The 21,883-nt window shown below is 39.6% G+C and overlaps 1 protein-coding gene across 1 annotated transcript; it reads right to left on the reverse strand.

The window, feature by feature from the left end:
* Nucleotides 1-2,878: 2,878 nt before the first annotated feature.
* Nucleotides 2,879-20,299, reverse strand: LOC121728870. Its single transcript, XM_042117195.1, has 10 exons — nt 20,050-20,299; nt 19,775-19,976; nt 18,871-19,001; nt 18,334-18,588; nt 17,888-18,053; nt 17,260-17,432; nt 14,811-14,991; nt 12,235-12,543; nt 7,770-7,942; nt 2,879-3,469 (listed from the first exon to the last, which is right to left on the reverse strand). Exons 1-10 carry the CDS (start codon nt 20,087-20,089, stop codon nt 3,225-3,227), a joined length of 1,875 nt encoding a protein of 624 aa, XP_041973129.1. The 5' UTR covers nt 20,090-20,299; the 3' UTR covers nt 2,879-3,224.
* Nucleotides 20,300-21,883: the final 1,584 nt, after the last annotated feature.

Here is a 21,883-nt window from a genome sequence, read left to right on the forward strand (position 1 = left end):
AACTTGGCTAAAGCTTCTGATCCCGCAGCTAACACTCATGACAAAGAATCTGTGTGGCTCAGTGGATGAGCGCGTTGGTAGCTCAAGCCGGGGGTCGCTGGTTTGAATCCCGTGACGGAACAAAAAGTTTTCAAAGTTCGTGGGTCATGGTTGTGTATTCAATATGTGTATCATATTAAAATAAAATCTTAAATATATGTATCATATAAAAGTATTAAATATATTACTATTGTCTGGTACCCGTAACACAAGAAGTCCTTCAGGTACTTACCACGGGGCCAGACTGACGTGGCGTGAGGTGTCCATAGAAAACAAAATTATTAATTATTATACGTCATATAATATATAATCACGCCGTTATATCGACGGTTCACGCGCTAATTGCATGAAGCGACACATAGGTCAATATTGAGTTATACAGTGTGTAACAAAAATAAGTGATAATACTTTAGGGTGTGTAGGTACGTGTTCCTTGTAGAGTGTTCACTATGAAAGTGGCAATGATGAAAGACCAAATTTTTTTTCAATTTTGTATGGGGACGCTCGGGCCCTTGCCCATACAAAAGTGAAAAAAAATCGTCTTTCAGCGCTGCCACTTTCACCTCGAACTCTCTACAAGGAACACGTACACGCTTATTTTTGTTACACCCTGTATCTAAGGTATGTTACGCTTAAGGCGGGATTAATCTCAATCAAAAACGATAACCTTGCACACAACCAAAGACCAAGCGTATACGCATCGCAATAAGATTCATTTTAGCTTAGCATAAAACTATAGGTTCTCGGGCGAATCTTCTCTATTTTTCATGTTTTTTTTAAATATCTTTGGAAATAAATATTAAGAAACAAAATTGTTCGGTTAAAGAATTTTTAATATAGATTTACTAACAATTTATTCAAATAAAATGTACAATTATCCTAGTTAATACTTATATTTCGATGAAATAGAGTTTTTTCGGAGGTAAGTTTGTAAATTAATTACAGCCAAAATATTACGTTTTATTAAAATGTTTATGGTTTAAGGTATTTTGAATATTGTGGTTTATATCTCATATTTTTTAACACTTCGTTATTATATTGGAACTAGGTAAACCGGGAGTCACGGAATAACAAATTGGGGTTTATCCTCGCCTTAAAGACCGAAAACGCTCATTTAGCGGAAAAATTGCTCACAACGCGTTGTGGTCACAGTTAAATGTCTACAACGCGAAATTCGTGTTGTGGCTCTATTGATAACGGCCACGACTTTTCTTCATTGCCACAACGAGCTGAAATCGAAGAGCATGTCGTCAGTCACGAGTCACGACACAAATTTCGCTATTTAGTCTTTCTGTGATTGCCACAACGCGTCGTGGCCGTTTTCATAAGAGCCACAACACGAATCTCGCGTTGTGGACATTTTACTGTGACCACAACGCGTTGTGAGTCATTTTTCCGCTCAACGTGCGTTTTCGATCTTTGAGCGTAACATATACATTATACATATTCGGAATCGCGAGATAGCATCTTGGCTAAGCTCTTTAAGAGGAATCCACACCGCCGTTTTTCCATACAAACGTTGTCCCCTGTTTCCTCCCTGGATAATGCAAGTAGAGTTATGATTTTTTTCCTGAATATCTATGGCCACTATTACCATGTCCCTATGTTTTCTTTTTTTCCATAATTTTATTATTAAAAAAGATAAGAACGTCCAAAAACCCAAAAAAATGGCCAGATTTTCCTTTGTGTTCAAACACCCAGAAAACAAAACTGGCTAAAATATACAAAAAAATTAAAACATAGGAACACAGCTCAAGCCTTGCTTTAATTCTTAATGAAAAAAGTACTTAAATCGGTTAAGTTTTGGAGAAGGAATCAGCGGACAACGAATCGAAGATTTTCTGTTCTTTTATAAGAACTTTTGTCGTGTTGTCTCTATCGCGCTCTGCGGTGGGAGACTTGAGATTGGTGAGACAGCAATACATTTTCAAATACCTATTTTCAATTTTTCTCGCCCCTGGTGTATCCTCTTAACAGCCAGCTGCATCGCGTGCCCTAACAAAAATGTGAAAACCACTACTGATACACGGACATATGGGTATACACTATACAACGTGTTCTTATACTTCTTATCTTAATACCTTACATAATTATTATGATTTATATGAATAATAATTAAACGATAAGATATAATTTATCAACTCGGTATCTCCAAAGAACAATCTACAGTAATGCAGTCCAGACTCCATTCATTATCAGTATGAGATTAGGTGTTTCGAGAGAGCAATGCGCTTTAAATCTTTTACGACTTCTACAAACTTTTGACCACATTGAGCATTTCCTATTTTTGAGATTTTACATTAATACTACAGTGCATTCTTCTAGCTCTTTGATAGTTGTTGCAATATGGAAAATATATAAAATTTTGCTGAATCAAAACAAGTTTCCACAAATAAAAATCATGGGACAGCATACAACTTATTTAATTACTCTCCTACATTGTAAAGCAAATGGTATTGTGTATAATGGTATATTAGTATGTAATGATTGACTAAATAGTTACATAATAATCTATGTAGTTGTATTATTTACCATACAATGTATGATCATCGATTTATCCTTCATAAAATTATCGATCTTTATAAAATTATCGATCTCTGAGGGTTTAAAAAAACATATTTGGATCCATCACTCCATTGGAGTGTGTTATACCGATGCAATGGAGGGATGGATCGGAGTCACTCTTTTATCCTAGTAGCCTTCTTATAGCTTTGCTTTTTTTATTTATTTATTATTCTCGTGTCACAGCTGCTGTGTTTGTACGCGAACTCCTCCAAAACGACTCAACCGATTTTAATGAGATTTTGTATGTATGTACAATGTACATTCGTTTGGCCTGAGAATAGGTTTTTATCTACTTTTGTATGGCAAAACAACATTTGCCGGGTCAGCTAGTTACTTCTATAGATTTCATAAAGTCAATTAGTTTGTCGTTATACCCATGAAGGTGTCTATACCTTTCGAGTTATCGTTGTTCGCTCGAAATTGTTCGGGAGAAAGATATTACACATTTTCTGTTGTGCTTGAATTACAAAGGAATTGTTTGTGCAGGTAAATAAAAAAGTTACGTGACAACAATAATAATATATTCTGCAAATTTGGAAAAATTATGAGTATTCATTTCTTTAAGACCGAAATGTTCAAATACCTGATAACATACATTGCGGGTTTTCTTTAACAATCTATTAGTGTCGTCTAAATTCTTCCTCGTTGGAACTTCCGCTGCTGAGGCTCGGGTTGCCTGAAGTCCGGCTGGGCATAGAGAAGGACATCGTCATTGTGCTTTCAATGTTGCTCGGGTTGCGTCTCCGATTGATGGTCGGAATCAGGTTGTGCTTGTAGGCGAGGTAACCAACTAGCACGACGATCAGTGCGACAACCCCGACCGACATACCGATGATACCGGCGCGGTAGCGCGGGGCGGAGGCGGCTGTAACGAATATAATTTTATGTCAATATAATATAGATATACAGCTTTATAGAAAAGTCTATAAATAAAAAAGTTTGTTGTAAATAGGAGCCCCTTAAATAGTTGTGTAATTTTATATTAGGGAAAAATGTTTATCTGTCTAGCTAGCACATTGAGATACAGCTTGGCGACGGACAGGCGGCAAAGTCACAGCCAAGAACTCTTTTAAAAATCCATACTAATATTATAAATGCGAAAGTGTGTCTGTCTGTCTGTCTGTTACCTCTTCACACCCAAACCGCTGAACCGATTACGCTGAAATTTGGTATGGAGATACTTTGAGTCCCGAGAAAGGACATAGGATACTTTTTGTCCCGGAAAAATGTACGGTTTCCGCACAGTAAACTTTTATGATTTGCGCGTAAACTATTTGATCGATTTTGATGAAATTTGGTATGGAGATACTTTAAGACATAAGAAAGGACAAGGGATACTTTTTGTCCCGGAAAAATGTACGGTTCCCGCACAAAAAACTTTTATGATTTGCACGTAAACTATTTAATCGATTTGGATGAAATTTAGAATGAAGATACTTTGAGTACCGAGAAAGGACATAGGATACTTTTTGTCTCGAAAAAATGTACGGTTTCCGCACAATAAACTTTAATGATTTGCGCGCAAAATATTAATTCGATTTTAATGAAATTTGGTATGGAGACACTTTGAGTACCAAGAAAGGATATAGGATACTTTTCATCCCGAAAAATTGTACGGTTTCCCCTCAATAAACTTTTATGATTTTCGCGTAAACTATTCAATCGATTTTGATGAAATTTGGTATGGAGATACTTTGGACATAAGAAAGGTCAAGGGATACTTTTTGCCCCGGAAAAATGATACCATCCCGCACAATAAACTTTTATGATTAGCGCGTAAGCTATTCGATCGATTTTGATGAAATTTGGTATGGAGACACTTTGAGTACCTTAAGACTTATGTATATAAAATCTTATAGTTTTCGCGCAAACCATAAGTCTTAAGGTACTCAAAGTATCTCCATACCAAATTTCATCTATACGTGACGTAATTATAAAAACATACGAGAGTCAATTCTGCACATAGAATATTTAAAAAAAATACTTGGGACCTGATCTACAATCGATATAATGAAAGCCAAAAATGTAGTTTTCATAATTTTCGTCTTTTTGTCTGTATACAGGGTGTAACAAAAATAAGTGATAATACTTTAGGGTGTGTACGTGTTCCTTGTAGAGAGCTCACTGTGAAAGTAGCAGCGCTGAAAGACCAAAATTTTTTTTCACTTTTGTATGGGGAAACTCGTGACGCTCGGGCCCTTGCCCATAAACTCAAACTCAAACTCAAATTTTTTTATTCAGAATAAATTTTTTCAAATATTCTATGAACGTCGGGGCTACACAGATGCCTACCACCGGTTCGGGAACTAACCCGGCGAGAAGAACCGGCGTAAGAAACTCGCACGGGGCCATCTTTTTCTAAAAAGATGGAAAATTACAAAAAATATATTATAAAATAACAGTGTCATTATGACTAAATAAAATACAACGAATGTACAATAATAATTATTGTTTCATTATAATATGTATAATAATTATTATTATACATATTATAATGAAACAGCTCTGCAGGGGGCGACCTTATTCCCATGGTGTACTATCATTCATGAAATCAGTAACTTTATAGTACGCTTTGGTACACAAACGTTCTTTAACAACTTTTTTAAATCTATTAATTGAGAGATTTTGAACGCTTTCTGGGATCTTATTATAAAGGCGTATACATTGACCTTTAAAAGAATTTTTGACTTTAGTAAGTCTAGTCACCGGAATTTCAAGCTTATGTTACGAGTATTTCTCCCATGGGTATCACATTTTTTCGTGAATTGATATATATTCTTTTTAACATATAATACATTTGATAGGACATATTGAGAAGCAACAGTTAAGATTCCAGTTTCCTTAAATTTTTCTCTAAGTGAAGTATTATGGGCCAACTTGTAGATTGCCCGCACAGCTCGCTTCTGCAGCACAAAAATTGTATTTATATCTGCAGCATTGCCCCACAGCAAAATGCCGTATGACATAATACTATGAAAGTAACTAAAATACACTAGACGTGCTGTTGTTTCATCTGAAAATTGTCTAATCTTACTTACTGCATATGCTGCTGAACTGAGTCTGTCGGCCAACCCAGCAAAAAATGAGGGCCCCACTGAAGCTTGGAGTCTAGTGTAATACCTAAAAATACAGCTGTATCCACTAGCTCCATAACATCACCATTTAAAAGCACATTGGTTTCCGTTTGCCTTACATTGGGCAATTTGAATTTAATGCATTTTGTTTTTTTACTATTAAGTAAAAGATTATTAACACTAAACATTAACATACAAAAGTGAAAAAAAAATCATCTTTCAGCGCTGCTACTTTCACAGTGAACTCTCTACAAGGAACACGTACACACCTTAAAGTATTATCACTTATTTTTGTTACACACTTTATATGTCCGAGATAAACTCAAAAAGATTTACTTCAAATTTTGAATATTACTAAGGGGTCGGGTCAGCACATAGGCTCCATATTATTAAAACGCTATTACCTAGGGCAGGGCAAGTTCCATTTTTTAAAGTTTTTTGCTCATTTTGAGTTGAGTTCAGAGTGAGTATTAATAAGTTATTAATACAACCAAAACTAAACATACACTTTTCGGCTGTTATTTAAATAATATGCGGGAGACTTTGCCCTCGGCCCGTACTTGGGGTGGGGGGCAAGGGGCAGGCATTTGCTTACATCAAAATGGTGTAGCGTCGTTAGTGTTTTTATTCTCCTTTGTAGGAATATAGTTATTATTTAAAAGTCAATTTATTCCAACCTAAACTAAACATGCAGTTTACGAGTGACCTTTGATCAATATGCAGGGGACTTTTCCGTCAGCAAAAAATTATCCATTTCCGTTATTATACTATGTTAATGCGGACGGATAAACAGCTATAATATTATAATAATACGTTTTAACGCGAGCGAAGCTGCGGGTAAAAGCTAGTAAGTAATAAATACTGTAGCTACACTGATAACAATATTAAATAGGTATAGGCTGACGATTCACAAATAGGAATATTGAAGTTGTTAATAGATTTCGCACTTGCACCATTATTAGAATTTTAATTTCAAAAGTGTGTTATACAAAAATATATGAAAGTCCAGTCTTTCATATATGTAGTAACAGCTTAGACATGATTAAGATTAGCGATCTAAAAATATGATCCCTTTGATAACTATTCATGCCACGGCCCACGATCAATAAGTACAATATTACAATAATCAACATTATATTTTAGATACGAAACATTGTAACAAACACAGATAATATTAATGTGAAAGTGACATTATCTAGAGCGAAAATATTATCAAGAAATATTTTATCGAAGAATAATAAGATTACGTAATTACTTTCTTTGATTTAATCACAAACATCAAAATAACGATAATAAAACAATCTCGTTTTAAATATAAGCGATGATGGTAAATTATAGACAAAAAGGTAATTTTTCCGTTAAAAAATTAGATCGAATTCGTTTTGACATAACAAACACGCAACACGCAAATAAGCGAACAAACAGTTTCTACATAAAAATCACGCGCACGCACGCACGCACGTAAACACGCCTACATGTACTATCAGAGAAGTTGATTCCTATGCAAATCGGGGACCTAAGTAGTTTGGTTGCGTTACGTCAAACCCAGCTGACAGATCACAATTAACATTGAATTGACATATTCGACCAAATAACGTTGGTCTGTCAATTGCATAGGAATCAACTTCCTCGATGGTACATGAAAATAGTTCCTAGAAGAATTACGCCATGTGTAAAATGGCCTTTTAGCTGTGAAACATATTACATACTTATCAACATACACACACTTATACATGCACGCATATTAGTCACGATAGATCCTCAAGGATCGCAGTGACATCAGCGCTACTATGACCTGCCTTGCCTGCCTGCCTAAAAAGTGATAATTTAAAACTTTCACAGTCCACCACACAAAAGCAAAATCTGGTCAGTCGAGTCCACTCCAATATTCATTGTAAAGTATTTATTTCTAATGGATTATAAGGATCATTATGTTATTAAGTAATTTTTACATGCTTTTGGATACATGGACTCCACGGCCCACGGTAACCACGTTTTCGTATCCGTTTGGATACTGTGGACTGTCAAAGTGTTAACGGCCCTGTTAGGGGGTTTAAATAATATTCTTTAAATTATCATCGTACAACATACTTTCGTCAACTATAAGCGTGGCGGTGTCCCTCGATTCCTCGGCATTGTTGTCGACGACGGCGGCGCACGTCCACACGCCGATGTCCTCGGCCGTCACTTCCCTGATCTCCAGCGAGCAGAACCCGTGAGTGAGGTCCCGTCCAGGCGTGAAGTAGAAGCGACCCAGAATCGCGCTACAAATATGGTTCGTTTTTTATTACTTTCGATATACAGAATGTTACAAAACTATGTGATAATACTTTAAGATGTGTATGGGTACCCTATATAGAGATCGCTGTGAAAGTAGCAGCACTGAAAGAGTAACTTTTTTTTCATCTTTGTATGGAAAATTTCATGACACGCGGGCGCTTGCCCAAACAAATCACAAAAAAATTGTTATTTCAGCGCAGCAATTTTCATAGTAAACTCTATAATATAAGGGACACCTATACACCAGAAAGTATTATCATTTAGTTTTATCAGGGGATAAAACTAAATGATAACATGTAAAAGTTCTTGTAGGGATTATTGAGGTTTTTTTTTTATTAAATAAGGGGGCAAACGAGCAAACGGGTCACCTGATGGTAAGCAACTACCGTCGCCCATGGACACTCGCAACATCAGAAGAGCTGCAGGTGCGTTGCCGGCCTTTTAAGAGGGTATACGCTCTTTTCTTGAAGGTTTGCAGGTCGTAGCGGTCCGGAAATACTGCTGGTGACAGTTCATTCCAGAGTTTTACAGTGCGCGGCAGAAAGTTACGCGTAAAAGGCACTGTGGAAGACTGCCACTCATCAAGGTGATGAGGATGGTATGTTTTTCGCGTGGGACGATAGCGAAAAGTTGCAGGTGGTATGATTCCGAACAATTCCTCAGAGCACTCCCCGTGATACAACTGATAGAGGATGCAGAGTGAAGCTACATCTCGGCGTAATTCCAGGGGGTCCAAGCTATTTGAAACACTATGGCAGGATACGATCCAGAGGGAGAAGTTGGTATTTCGGCGCCCCTGCCCAGAGATGAGAACAATATTTCCTATGAGGCCGAACCTGCGCCTTGTAGAGTTGTAGGCGTTGGTCCGGACTGAAGTACTGTCTCGCTCTGTTAAGAACGCCAAGCTTCCTCGAGGCTAATTTGGCCGGCCTCAAGATGATATCGGAATTGGACTTCGCTCGATATGTTGACGCCAAGTATCTCAATGCTAGGGGAGATGGTTAAAGATGTGCCCTCGAAACGAGGATAAACGACCATTGGTGACTTTTTAGTGGTGAACGCGCAGACTTGTGTCTTGGCGGGGTTGAATTGGACTAATTTACGTCTACCCCATTCAGAAACCTTCTCAAATAAATTCTCCACCTTAGACACAAGTTCGTTCCGACTCTCAGTGACATTTTGCCGAGAAATATTAGGGGAGCCGGTATATACAGCATCACCTGTACTATCATCCGCATAGCAACGAATGCCGTTGGTTTGTAACATGTCATTGATCTGCAGTATGAATAGAGTATAGCGATAGCACACAGCCCTGAGGGACACCAGCATTAACAGACTGAGTTTCCGAGCATTCGCCATCAACTACGACCTTTATGCTTCTGTCTGCTAAGAAACTAGTGACCCACTTACATAATTTCTCGGGCAGCCCTTATGATAGAAGCTTTGATAGCAGCGCTTTATGCCAAACCCGATCAAAGGCCCTCGCAATGTCCAAACTAACAGCCAATGCCTCTCCCTTCGACTCAATTGCCTGAGCCCAACGATGAGTTAGGTATGCCAAGAGATCACCAGCCGAGCGACCCTTACGGAACCCGTGTTGTTTGTCGCTTAGCAATCCCTGGCCGTCCAAGTATCGAAGAAGCTGGCTATTGATAATGGATTCCATTGTCTTCGAGAAGAGAGAGGTTATAGCGATTGGTCTGTAGTTGGAAGGATTTGGGCGATCACCTTTTTGGGGATCGGGTGCACCAATGCTGTCTTCCAGGAAGCCGGGACGATGCCAGTGGAATAGGAGAGCCGAAAAAGACGCGTCAAGATCGGAGCCAACTCTAGAGCACACTTTTTCAACACAATAGGCGGGATTCCGTCAGGCCCACTCGACTTTTGGATATCAAGGGAACAGAGGGCTTTTCGCACTGAGCGCTGATGAAACCGTATATCCGACATGATGCTCGTGCATCGCGGTATGCAGTTTGGCGCAAAAAGCTTGCCCAGAAGATCGGCTTTGTCTTTTGCGTCCTGGGCCAACGATCCATTTCCTACGTGTAGGGATGGTAGGGTTGGCTTGCAGAAATTTCCTTCAATAGCTTTGGCCAGAGACCAGAATGCACGAGTTCCCGAGGGGAGGCGCTCAAGTCTCTTGCCAATTCTATTGACGTGCTGTTGCTTTGCCCGAGTAATCTCTTTCTTGAGGGACCTAGTGGCAAGGTTGTACTCCTTTTTATATGTGCTGGTATTTAAATCCCGAGCAGACACTGCGTTGACCCAGGATTGGTAAGCCTCCTGCTTCCGGCGAGAAGCTTTTTTAGGGGATGAACCAAACCAGGGACGAAATCTGCCGCCAGTTGGCACTACAGAGGTCGGAATGAAAAGTTCCATCCCCTGCATCACCACATCGGCAACAGAGTTGGCAGTGTTGTCGGAATTATTCGGCGAGAAGCACACGTGCCCCCAAGGATTGGATGCAAAAAACGACCGCATCCCATCCCAGTCTGCTGACTTGTAGTGCCACACACGACGGTATTTAACAGCGCGCTGTCTTAACACCATCGTAAGTGGCACAGAACTCCTAACAAGGCAATGATCCGATGAACCAAGTGGTGCGGTTACGGATATTTGGTAGCCGTCAGGATTTGAAGTCAGTAGGAGGTCCAACAAGGAAGGATTCTGACCATCCACATCTGGGATTCGCGTAAGCGTAGTAACCAGTTGTGTCAAGTCGTTCGCAAGGGCAAAGTTGCAGACAGATCTCCCCGCATGATCAGTTTTACTGGAATTGAGCCAGTCGGCGTGGTGGGCATTAAAGTCGCCAAGTATTATGATCTCTGCGGATGGAATCTGCTGCTGCACAAAATCTGAAGCAGCTTGCAGGTGCTCCAAGAGTCGGTCCGTCTCGGGGTCACCACTATGGGACCTATATAGGCACGCATAGACGCGAGGGTGGTCGTCGCAATCTATGCGGAGCCATAAGTTTGATAGGTCCATTACCTCAAGATTGCTGAGGCGGCGAGAGCTGATATCATCTCTGATATACACACACACTCCAGCTTTGGGTAGAAAGGAGTGCTCGAGGTAATACCCTGGGTGGGAAAGGTATGATGTGTCACTCGGAGATGATATCTGCGTCTCGGTTAAAAAGAGCAAAGCCGGCTTTGCCGTCTCAAGGTGGTAATGGACGGCATTAAGGTTGGAGTGTAATCCCCTGATATTACAAAAGTCCATGTTTAATATCGAGGGGGGTGCCTTTGTGTGTTTGCTCTTGCCCCGAGCAGATTGGAGCGCAGTTTTGCCCTCCCCAGAATACGAGGGGCAGCCTGGACGTCCACGTTCAGTTCCAGGGGTTCCTGAGCATGGGCGTCCAGAGAGGGATTCTCCAACGCAGTTGGTACCCTCCTGGGGTAACAAATTGTTTTTCAACTGCGGCATTTCTAGGGGGATAGGGGATTGGGCCTCCGGTAAACTAACTCACTCGGCGAAACACAGCGCAAGCGCTGTTTCACGCCGGTTTTCTGTGAGGCCGTGGTATTTCTCCGGTCGAGCCGGCCCATTCGTGCCGAAGCATGGCTCTCCCACGGACAGTATTGTTTTCCCATGTTAATTCATACTAAACAGTGGCTGTTTTGGTCTAACTCTCAGGTCGTGGTCACATCCTGTGTGCCGCAAATAAAAGGTATATTTGCGGCACGCATAGCTCACAAACCAGAGTACAAAGAACTTTTTAAAGATCATTAACATGGTACGGAAACCCTACAAAGAATTAAGAGATTGAATATTTTACCGAATTCAATACATAAGAAATAAGAACACATCTCAGAGCTACTACGACGCTTACATTTTTCAAAAACGGTGTAGGAAAGGCTTCAAAGGTTTAGTTATCTCTTGTCTGGACAATAGCAACTTTATAATAATTATAATAGCAACATGGGAGAGCCATGCTTCGGCACGAATGGGCCGGCTCACCCGAAGAAATACCGCGTTCTCACAGAAAACCGGCGTGAAACAGCGCTTGCACTGTGTTTCGCCGAGTGAGTTTACCGGAGGCCCAATCCCCTACCCTCCCCTATTCCCTTCCCATCCCTACCCTCCCCTATTCCATCTTAACAGGCGCAACGCACCTGCAGCTCTTCTGATGGTGCGAGTGTCCATGGGCGACGGATTGCTTTGCTTTCCATCAGGTGACCCGTTTGCTCGTTTGCCCCCTTCTGACAGTAAGTACCACACTTACCCAACCTACTGATTATTATTTTACAGTTTTCGATTTGGAACATATACTCACTTATCCTCCGTTACGGACGAGTCAATATTGATCCCGAGATAGCTGGGCGAGAGGAAGCGACAGTACTCCAGAGGTCTGTTGCCGTTGGACGAGTGACAGAAGATAGTCGCGGGCTCCCCCACGGTGACCGGAATCTCCTTCTGATTGGCCGCAAGGGGTCCAGTTACCCTAAGCTGCACTTGCCCCGTTTCCTCCACCCCTATGGTGTCGCGGGGCCCCATGTGGCAGACCCAGGTGCCCGCATCGGACGCGTTAGCGGCCACGAATGTTATCGCACAGTCCCCCGTGGTCAGACTCTCCCCGCTGTACCTGGAAACGAGACGTCAATCACGTCACTTTACTGATAGTCCTTCGTAAAGGGTAGACCGTAGACTATAAAAAAACACATACTATTGTTCAGGTTCTCTATAAGTGGGAAGATGTGAGAAACTTTTGTTATTAGTTTCCAACGTAAAAATCAAGGACAAAACACGTCTGTATACACAGTGATATTTTTATAAGTAATATAATGATAAAAAAATGTACGGTTCTGTACCCAAAGGGTAAAAACGGGACCCTATTACTAAGACTTCGATGTCTGTCCGTCTGTCTGTCTCCAGGCTGTAAATAAAGAATCGCTATAGCTTCTGAAGTTTTCACAGATTGTGTATATATACACAATCTGTGAGTGAGTATTTGTTGTTATGTCGGCAGCAGATATATATATATATATCTGTTGCCGCCATAACAACAAATACTAAAAACAAAATAAATTAAATATTTATAGTTTCCCATACAACAAACGTGATTTTTTTGCTATTTTTTGCTGGATATAACGGCAATACATAGGCACTTGAAATATTCACGAAATACTCAGTTTTATTTGTACATACATACTTTAATAATTTGTAATATTTAAATAAATGAAATAATTGATCCCATACAAAAATACCATTTTCAGCCAATTTTTTTCTCTAGTGGCACGGAACCCATCGTGCTCGAGTCCATCTCGAACTTGGCCGATTTTTTCTATAGCTGAGAACTGTAAAAAGTCGATTTTTGTCGTTTAATCTTAATTCTCAATAACTATTAATTACCAAATATTTACGATGTATTAATGCCATTTATCTAATCTCAGATAAATATAATATGCACTGAAGATTACCATATTGCGTAATCATCAAAACGTGAGCTACGAATATAAAAACGCGTATATTTCCTATAGGTACACTAAAATGTATTAGAAACGTAAAAAAAATGACTAGACACGTGCTGCCACCAGTCACCACGTACGAGCACGGTCCCTATAATATTGGGATGCGATTGTCTTAAAAGCTACAAGCTAAGCGCGAATTCTAACCAACCGATAGATTTATTTGATTTCCGACAGAACGCTCATAAGTTTGAGTCGATTATATTTCTTCAAGCCCCATAAGAGCACCGGTGATCGCGACAACAATAGAATACAATAGCATTTCCAAGAATCCGCGATCGAAGATCGTATGCGGACTGCAAAAGCTCCATGCTAACTCCCAAGAACGGTGGCTCTTAGTAAAAGAACGGCTGTGACAGGAATAAACAAGTGCGAGTTGGACTCGCCCATGAAGGGTTCCGCAGCTGCAATAAGGTTTAGTTTTATGAAATTAAAGGTTTTTGATTTACATATTTTTATATTTCAGTTGATTTAATGAAATTTTAATTAAGGTTTACCGTTTATGACATATAAAAAACTACTGGCTAGATCTCATTCAAACCAATTTTCTTTGGTAATTTAATAGTAATGTATGTACTTATATCATATATTTTTTTTAGACTTTTAGACTTCTAAAACTCATGATGAGTTTTAGAAGTTAGAGGGGGAGGGACACATTTTACAATTTTTCTCTCACTTGAAATAGTTTGGAATATAGGCAATGCAACGTGCAGGCCATCTCCGATAGAAGCCGATAAATTAGCGGGTTATTTCTTCATACAACGATATTTCATATTAAGCATCTGTCCTTTTCATTCCTGTGAACTGATCGTCATATTCTGTCTCGTTCTACCACGCGCCAATATACTCGGAAATAAGCCGATACTCGGCGAGTTATTACGGAGAACGGTTAATTAGCAACGCACAAGTGCGAGCGAGAAAGATGAACTTCATGAAGTAAAATTGTTATGAGTCAAATGGCGGATAAGTGTTTGTAAACAACTTGTTTGGTTTGTGTTTAAATGTCGAATGTTATTTTGTTTTAGCGTTAAGAAGAGTGCAGTGTCGCGAATTTAAATCAATTTGTATTGTGATTTGTTAATTGTGATTCGTGACTCGTACAGCTGAGACTGTTGTCTGACAGATTATTTGCTGTCGAAGGAAACTTCGTTTTCCAAACTTAGTTTTGAATGACCGTATGTGCCGGCACGCATACAACTTAACTCAGAAGGCATCATTATCAAACTTGAAACTCGAACATTGATGAACATCAGTGCTGAGCGTTTTGGTAAGTAGATTTTTTACTCCGGCTTCCCTTCCGAAAATATTCACCCTTCGCCACTGGTAGGTACTATTCAGGTTCGGGTGCTGGAACCGGCATAGACAGAAGATTTGTCTAACTCACCAGAATAGTTGGCTTTGCTGCGATAACGCGACCGGCGTGAACTGCGTTCCGTTGGGGTGCTGGAACCAGCAGTAGGACAGGGCGAAGTCCGCTTGGCAGGACAGTGTGAATTCGCTGTTTTCCTCGACGAAGACAGTTCTCGGTTCGTTATTGTCTTCTCCGTCATCTTGCGGAAAATTGACTGTAAGGCAAGATTACAATAATTTGGTAACATAATGATTATGTTCACGCAAGAAAGTGTAATGATGCGGTTATAATCCGTCTTAGCGATGTCGTTGCGACGTGGTGTGGTTGTGGTACGTATGGTTTGGCCCCACACGTACCACAACCACCCACGTCGCAACGACAAAATGCCGTCAAGCAGTGGTTACGTGTGAATGGTGTCGCTGCAGCTTTTTGTAGTTGCGTTGTGGTACCGACAAAATGTCGACGTAGTTGCGTTGTCGCCAGTTGCTGCGATGTGGTTACGTATGAAAGTATATGAAACGGATGGGGGGAAGAGCGCGGGCGTAGTGCGCGCATTGTCGTTGCATCGACGCAACGCTGCAGTCGGCCACTAGTTCGCTTGTGGTTGCGATGTGGTGCGACCACGCGGTCGACAACGACTGCAAAATGTGATACGTGTGAACAGCCCAGTTCATTTACAATACGAAATATACGCCCGACCACCTGGTGTGGTTGTGGTACGTGTGGGTTGGCCCTTATGGTATAAAAAAAGTAATTATAAAAATAAAGGATATATTGGTCAATAACCAATTAATATAATTTCTTTTTTAAACCACAGTTTCTAAAGTACGATTTCACTTGACTTTCAGAAACAAGTGTCCTTTCTTACAGAATATCAAACTGGTTAAAATCGTTGTCAATTTTTTATAGTCACAACATCTTTTGTTACAGAACTCACGTTACATTAAACACGAAACATTTTAAAATTAAAAACAGTTTACTAACAGGTTGCGTTCTTTTTTCCTGCGCCGTTTACCAACGCCATGTTAGAGAAGTCAATGGAAATTAACATAAGTAGATAGTAGTTCATAGCTTAAAACAAGACACGACATCACCGCAACGGAAAACCAGACAACTTGGCCAGTATTATTAAAATAAAGACCTCGGTACTATTTATTATATCATACTGATTAAATATAAGAACCAAGGCGATTTCTAACTAAGCGTGAAAGCCTAGTTTGCAAGCCTGATTTTCTCACCATTAAATTTAATCATACACAAGCGGTACTATTTATTTAATAGATTGATACGGAATGGGTCGCGCAGTTGGATTTAAAGAAGTAGACCTATAAAAACTGTCAAGCATTGAACTTATTACTGAGCCCAATTTATTCAGACATAAAACATTGAAGCGTCACATCCTACAGCAGCTACAAATAATGTAAAATTCCGACCCGCATAATATACAAGATGTTAGTGTAAACACCGTTATCCTTGAAACCATCAAATGAGCCCGTCAAAATTTTTCTATGAGAACAATGCTGGAAACTAAAATAAATCCGTCTTCATATCCATACAAATTGCCGATCCGGACATCCGTATGGGTATGAAGACGCCATATTTTTTTTGAGTTCCCACTTCCCAAATCCCAGCATTGTTCTCAAAGAAAAAGTTGTTCATTTTGACGGGCTCATTTGATGGTTTCAAGGATAACGGTGTTTACACTAACACACTGTATAGTCTAGGCGTGGACTTGATAGAAGGACATGACATAACGCTATTCTCTCTTTTTCACTCGCGCACAAAAATATTGATGCAGAAATGAGATAACAACATTGAACATATTCAGGAAAGAGACAAAATACTATAGTAAAGGTGATCGCACATTTATTAGCACGCACGCGCCGAACGCGTCGCAGAGTTCGTTGTATGAAATGATGTGAAACTTCGCACATTCGTCCGCACCGTACGCGCCGCATTTCATGTACTATGCGGCGCGTACGACGCGTACGGCGCGTACGGTGCTGACAAAATAACATTTGCGTTCAGCGTAACGCCCGGGCCGCACCTGCGTAGTGCTTCGTGCTTAAAACGATACCATTGGACGATCTGCGTGTATGGTATCGTCTCCATAACACGAAGGTTCGTACGATAGACGCATGTGCGGCCGCGGCATAATACGAATTTATACCTCTACATATAATACGTCTTTTATTCCATACTATCTGCTCTCCGCGACTTACGTGTAAAATAATACCCCGCACGACGCGTACATTTTCGCGTGATAAAAAGTCTATTTCAAATTTTGTCGAAATCTGTCTAGCAGTTTACGCGTGATGCCGTGACTAAGGGAAATAGAGATTAATTTTTCGATACTCAAAATATTATCATAATCATATCGCAATGCAGGTGAAAACTTATAATTGGCTTTCTGATTACTAGGACTAAAACTACCATTGTCAAAAATTCAGGTGAAACATTTCCCTAATAAATAAATACCTACATCTAGGTGTAGTAGGAACATTGATGAGGGCCTGCATGGGTGTTCCCTGGACAAACTGGTTGTTGACCAGCGAGCCCACACCCACGGAGCACCGCCATGTGCCGTAGTCGCCGGCGGCCGGGTGCTCCACCGTCATACCGCACTGCTTCATAGCGAAACCTTCGCCGTAGTAACTGTTTGAGCATATTATGATTTTTTTAAGCGAATACTTGTCACAGTTTGTGCAACGCGACACGGTCAAGCTATGTTTTAACATTAAGGCTGCGTTTCCACCAGATATGTGTTGCGTTGAGCGAGGTCACGTCAATGAAGAGATTCTATTGGTTCTCAAAAACACATTCCTCGCAACACATCTCTGGTGGAAACGCAGCTGGGCCTTATTAAAGAACCCGTTCGCGCTCTTACAACAAAAAATATGAGATGATCTATTACAGATGCATATTTTGATGAGAGCCTACAGATATTTTGAACGGGTATAATGTTTACATGCTGTATATCTATAACCTCTTCTAGGACTGTCTGTCTGTAACCTCTTCACGCCCAAACCGCTGAACCGATTTTGCTGAAATTTGGTCGAGCGGTTTGGGTGAGACAGACACACTATTTCGCATTCATAATATGATCTCACCTATGGCTGCCATCGCTCAATCCGTCCATGACATTATACCCGTACGAGTTAGTGGTTCTTTGGAACCGGCAGAAAGTCACGTCTTTGTCCGTATACAAGATGTTGCAGTAGAGGTGCAGCTTGCCACTGTTCGCGTCGTATACGTAGCCAGTGTCCAGACGTTCGGCTAAAATTAATAATTTGTTTAGAAATGTTGATAAATAGTTATGGTTTAACTTTAAGGTCAATAATAACTTAAATACTAATTCCGATTTGATTTGATATCATCAGTCTAGAGAAAGGACTTTCAATAGTTAATCCATCAATCTCCGAGCGGCAGCCGGCTGCCGCATAACAATTGAAAATCTATTATGTCTGCGATGGAGGTGTTAAAAATACGGTTTCCACGCATTATATAAATTCTCGCGCATCAAAATCACAAACAACATCGAGTGAATAAATCAGACCTTCAACAGCGACGTGTTTCGAAGCCCTCACTTCCGCCACCTGTCCAGGGATCCCCAGCAGAATGTCCCAGTTGCCCTGGACAGACCTGGAGGTCCGCTCCAGGGTTAAGGCACAGTGTCCCGGCACCAGCGAGCTCTCTGTGAATGGTTTCGCCACCACGCAGTACGCGTTGTCTAGAGTCGTGAGATCCACCTTCGCTTGAGTCTCACCGTCCTTGAGAGTGATGGGGCTGGGTTGGTATGTTTCTACGTCATCTGAAAAAAAAACGTCTTGTAGTTGGCGGTCTATTCAGTGAATATTTGGTGCGATTCTGCACGATTAGAATGGCTAATGTTGCTTTTGATTGTCATAACACAATATATCTTTTAGCATAAGCGTATGCTTAGCGCGGAAATAGATTAATGTGAAACTAATTTTATTTATGTAAGCGGCCCCATAAGTTTCTTTTAAATCAAGCTATAAAATCGATTTGCCTATACAACGTTTAAGACTGAAATAGCAACTATCGCAAACTATTTAAATCCCTTACTACTCACCTATGACGTGTAGTTCGGTCCAGCCGGTAAGGGACTTGTTCTGTCCGTTGGCGGTCAGGCGCCACCTCCCTACGTACTCGGGCTTCACGTGACGAACTCTCAAGCCACACCCTTCGCTCCATTTCTCATACCTTCAAGTTGCACACAAGTATAAATGAGCCGACTATGGCTCAACTAAAACTAATTTGAATTTGAAAAGAGCCTCTTTATTTTCATAGCAGGAACTTAAATAATAATAGATCAATAGAGATGAATATGCTGTAGGCGGAAAAATATGACGCGTCGTGTCCAGTGGCGGGGCAAAGTCTAAATTTGATGTGGGCAAGATATATTTTGCGAGGCCCTCAGATGGAAGACGCAAGAGTAAGGATTGTGAGGAGAGAAAGAATTGTTTAATACTAATTTATGTAAAATAAAAATAAAAATTATAAAAATTGGGCGGTAGCTCACGCCAAACGCCTTTGCCAGAAGCACCAGAAGAGGCGTTTGGCGTGTCACTTCGACTCTGCGCCAGTGTGACTTGAGCCTAACTCATTGTAACTGTACACAGCAACTGGATGCTTGTGGTGTGCAAGCCACAATTATAAATATTTTGTCTTTTAGTATTAGCTGCTATAGCAGCAATAGATTAGTCGTACTCATTCTGTACTGTACAACATTCAATTGCCAGACTGTAATATAGTCCCGGACCCTTATTCACCTTTTGGGAACACAATTCTAAAAAGATACCCTTACATCGATATCTTACGCCATCGCGGGCAAATCATTATATGGCTAAAAGTTAATCCTGGGTTAAATATCATATTATTCATCTCGTGAAATAAGTATAACATTAGAAGTAATGTGATTAACCCAGGATTAAAGATCAACTACTACGCGTGTTGGTCTGATCGTTAAGACTTACTCGTTCGACGGTGGTGACTCCACGTTAAAGACATCTCCCATGGGTGTTTTGGCATAACATGACTGCTGGTCATCCAAACGGACGCTGAGCTTCATCAGCGCCTCGTTACCTTCGGCCACATGGAGCGAGGCCGGCCAGCCGTACCCGTGTTGCGAGGTCAGAACATTCTCGAATTTTATATCCACACACTTTACACACAGTCCTTAAAAAGGATAAGGGATGTAATAAATTATAGGCAGGTTCATTTTCAAGCAAGCAATTATAAAATTATTTACCTAATCCTAATAGAATGACCAATTTATGTAATGCAAACATTTTTAAAACTGAGAAAAGTATATTTATCGTTATAAAGCTGTAGTCATTTTGGGTCCACTGTTTTCGATATATTGAAAGTTTATAATGAATATGCTGCTCGTTTTTTGTTTATCATTGTCTTGATATCTGATCCCTGATAATAGCTTATCAATTTTAGGGTTGCACTCTCTAATTATGCAATTAAGATTTCTGAAGCAATATTTGCAATTTGTAGAAAAAAATCTCTACTTACATGGCTACTAGATAGTATCTTCTTAATAACAAAATAATAATTGATGATCGCGCTTAATCTATATATACATTGTGTATTGTAAAACTAACAATTTGTTTCTACTATAAGTACTTGTATTGTTGCTAATATGAACTATTTTATCACGAATTTTATTTGTTTTATATATTAAACACAAAGCCTTAATAGGGACTTTACGAATAATATACATCTGAATGTCAAATTATGTTTATTTAAAACTAAACATGGTATAAAATTAAGACTATATTAGAAAAGAGCTTCCCAAACTATGCTACTCCCATCTAATATTTATATTTAAATAGTATTGATAAATTAAATACTTTAAGCTAACTAGATACAATTAGATTGGATTCACTTGTTGCTGTGGTGCTGTATTCCACGTCGTCTTTATAAAATGAAGATACTCTTTACTATAAAATGAGAAATCACAAGGTGTTAAAAATTTGGGAAGCTCTGAGTAACACCATTGGTACCATAAAGTTAATATACCTCGCGGAATAGAGTAACACCATTGGTACCATAAAGTTAATATACATAGCGGAATAGAGCAACAATCTCGAGCTGTCAAACGAAACCGAAATTGGTTTCATCTGTGTTTAAAAATGTGTACGTATACACTTACACAAGCATGATTGAACATGATTTCTATGAGATTAAATTGTCAACGTGCGGCACGTGCCGACTGGGCGTCAAAAAAAAAGTGCTGCTGTCTACGAATAATAAAAACTAAGGAAACGTAACTCCCATACTTCAACCGTTTTAAATTTGGCTCCTTTTCGAACACGAAAATATGACAATTCAGATTTTAGCCAAGGTCGTATCCCAGGTAACGTATCATAATATTGCGCGCCGGGCGACAGCCTGCGCGGTTATTGTCATTGTCATAGACTTTATGAAACAATAATTGTCAAAAGCGGATAGTATGATGCAGTATACACCAAGCACATCTACTATCACGAAGAAACGAGCATATTATAATTATTGTTTTAAAATCAAACATTTTCATCTGATGCTTAAGACATCGATAATAATAATATACATGTAATAATTATGAACAAACCTTATACGACTCGGGCGAATCTAAAACTGTCCGAGCACCTAGAGAAGACGTTTTCAGATTAAGAAAATCTATGTTCTAAATTATTACAGAATTGGAATTAAAAACTTACGTAAATTTGGTACTTATAACTCACAATTATTATATAATATAATATTTTAATAACAGTTAGCAGTTTTTTATTTTTGTTCATTTACAATAATAAAGGAAATACTTATTTGTTTTTGTCAATTGAACGTAATTAATTATTACATTGTTTTTTTTTGTTTTGTTGTAAAAAAATCCGTAGCAAGAAATATCAGAATACCCATATCATCTTATAACGCATTTAGTATAATGTCAGCCAGACCCTAAAAATTCGTTTATGATTAAATTGTTACATCTTGGATAACATTGTCCATGGCGACTTTGTAAAAATTTTGTAATTATATTATTTTTTGATTATTGCACTTTTAGAATAACATGTAAATTTAATAAGACAAACACA

Source organism: Aricia agestis, chromosome 7 (genome assembly GCF_905147365.1).
Source record: "Aricia agestis chromosome 7, ilAriAges1.1, whole genome shotgun sequence".
NCBI classification, from domain to species: domain Eukaryota; kingdom Metazoa; phylum Arthropoda; class Insecta; order Lepidoptera; family Lycaenidae; genus Aricia; species Aricia agestis.

Coding starts and splice junctions, on each gene's coding strand:
- LOC121728870 (XM_042117195.1), bottom strand. CDS start 20,089: ATGTTTGCATTACATAAATTGGTCATTCTATTAGGATTAG. Junction 19,977..20,049: donor GGTCATTCTATTAGGATTAG/GTAAATAATTTT, acceptor ATCCTTTTTAAG/GACTGTGTGTAAAGTGTGTG. Junction 12,544..14,810: donor CAGCAAAGCCAACTATTCTG/GTGAGTTAGACA, acceptor TCTCGTTTCCAG/GTACAGCGGGGAGAGTCTGA.